The sequence below is a fragment of the Pundamilia nyererei genome, unplaced genomic scaffold (assembly GCF_000239375.1).
Source record: "Pundamilia nyererei isolate P.nyererei 1_Seehausen unplaced genomic scaffold, PunNye1.0 scaffold00041, whole genome shotgun sequence".
NCBI classification, from domain to species: domain Eukaryota; kingdom Metazoa; phylum Chordata; class Actinopteri; order Cichliformes; family Cichlidae; genus Pundamilia; species Pundamilia nyererei.
In genome coordinates, this window is record NW_005187442.1 from 2,104,687 (window position 1) to 2,106,643 (window position 1,957).

At 40.8% G+C, this 1,957-nt stretch overlaps 1 protein-coding gene across 2 annotated transcripts in view; it reads left to right on the forward strand.

Annotated features, from left to right (window-relative positions):
• hlx1 (H2.0-like homeo box 1 (Drosophila)) overlaps positions 1-1,922 on the forward strand; it is a 3,774-nt gene extending 1,852 nt beyond the window's left edge. For both annotated transcript variants that reach the window (XM_005731094.1, XM_005731095.1), the window contains one exon: positions 1,112-1,922. In XM_005731094.1, coding sequence (XP_005731151.1) covers positions 1,112-1,441 — 330 coding nt within the window. In that variant the 3' untranslated portion in view covers positions 1,442-1,922. The remainder of the gene's footprint in view (positions 1-1,111) is intronic.
• Positions 1,923-1,957: the final 35 nt, after the last annotated feature.

Consider the following 1,957-nt stretch of genomic DNA (forward strand, 5'->3'; position numbering starts at 1 on the left):
GATTTTGCAGATTAGTAATTTATTTTATTTATTTTATCAACAGCTCAAGTAAACCCGCTTTCATATATTTATTTTACGTAACCTAAGGTATCTTTTAAAGTCGATCCAGGAGAAGTCAAGGCAACAAGACATGAGGCATTTTAAATACACTCGAGTTATGAACCCATTTACCCCCATAAAATTGCCCAGTCAAAGTTTATGTTTAGCCTAATTCCCCTGCTGTAAAAGCTGACCTCTCTGCCCTCTAAATCATTGCACACACTGTAAAATACCCACAGTGTGCTTGTTTCTCATACTTCACTGTAAGATAGTTAACCCAGCTGTTGCCAAACTCAGCGTCCTCACTTGCAGCCAGTGAAGAGGTCAGATGATTTTTGTGCCTCCCCACATTTGTAATTCTCCAAAAACGTTGTTTTCAATCTTTTTTCTTCTTAATTTTTCTGTCTTTTTTTTTGGGCTCGTTTATATAAAGAACAAAGAAAAAAAAGGAAATGAGTAACAAAGCTGAAATCCTAACAGGCTTTTACCTCTACCTCAGGCAGCATTGTGACTGTATGGTGCAATATGATTGGCTAAGAGGCCTTCTGCCATGTGCCAGATCTCACCCTATATTGGGCAACCTTTCGCCACGTTTCTTTTGTGTTTGCATTTCTTCACTTAGCGTCATTTAATCTCACCAAGCAACATTAATGCTAATAACTAAAATAGAAACAGATTCTCATATTTAATTAATCATATATTTTTATTATATCACATTTGAGGATATATTTTATATGAGGGTTCCAACTTCTTGTCATCTGCAGAGGTTTTATAGCTTTTGCTTTTGCATTTGCATTTGTGGTGTTTATTGCTTTTGGACTGCTCCTTTGTACCAGTGGGATTCACCTGGTAAAGTGAAATGTTCCTGGGCAGTGGTTTGCCTTGAATTGTGTCGACTATTTTTCATTTTTAACAAGAGAGGAAAGAAAGAAAATATTGGGATTTTTTTCCCTTGAACAAAAACTGTTTAACCCTTGAAATGCTGCTCCAGTTTGTGTGAAGGTTTAGGGGTTGTTTAGGGGAAGGGGAGTACAAGAATTTAACGCTTCCTGACTTAAATGTTTGCTTTCAGGTGAAGGTTTGGTTTCAGAACAGACGCATGAAGTGGAGACACTCCAAAGAAGCGCAGGCCCAGAAGGACAAGGAGAAGGACGAGAAGGGCGAGAAGAGTCTGTCTGAGTCCGGCGGCAGGGAGCCCAAAGAGCCGCTGGAGTCTGAGTGTGAGAGCGAAGGCGGGAGCGATTGTGAATCCGACGAGGCCGGGGAGGAAAGCGCTGATGGACACTTGGACATTTCTGAGCACAATAAGCCCAGCGTGATCATGAGCGGGAGCGCGCCGGCGAGCAGCACAGAGACGGTGGCCACAGTCACAGACACAGCGGCATCACAGGTGCTAATATGAGGACGTATTTAGGTCACGAACAATCATTAGAAGAATGAGAATTTATTAAAAAAAAACAAAAAATCTGACAGAAGAACGACAGTATGTTCAGACGCCGGGGAAGCAGTATCACTTCCCGCTGCTGTGGTGGAGAAGTTAAGCTTGAAAGGTCGGTTTAATTCCTGGAAACACGTGACGCAAATAGACAGCTCTATTGCTAAATACACCCAGCATGCTGCAGATTATGGTGTGAATTTTACTAAATTTGATCTCTGTTTTGGCCTTATAATAAAACCACAGTGCACGTAAAGTTTAAAGAAAAAAGAAAAGAAACAAAAGGCAGACTTCCGGCCTCCTCCAGTGTCTGCTTACTGTCGTTTTCCTCTCAAGAGCTTCTGTGTGCATGATGTTTTCCTCATGCGAAGGAAATACGGGGTTGTGAATTTTATTTTGAGGTTATGAACCACTCGTTTCACGTTATGAATGAGATCTCAGAACATCACGCCAGTGTTCATGTTATATATATATATATATATA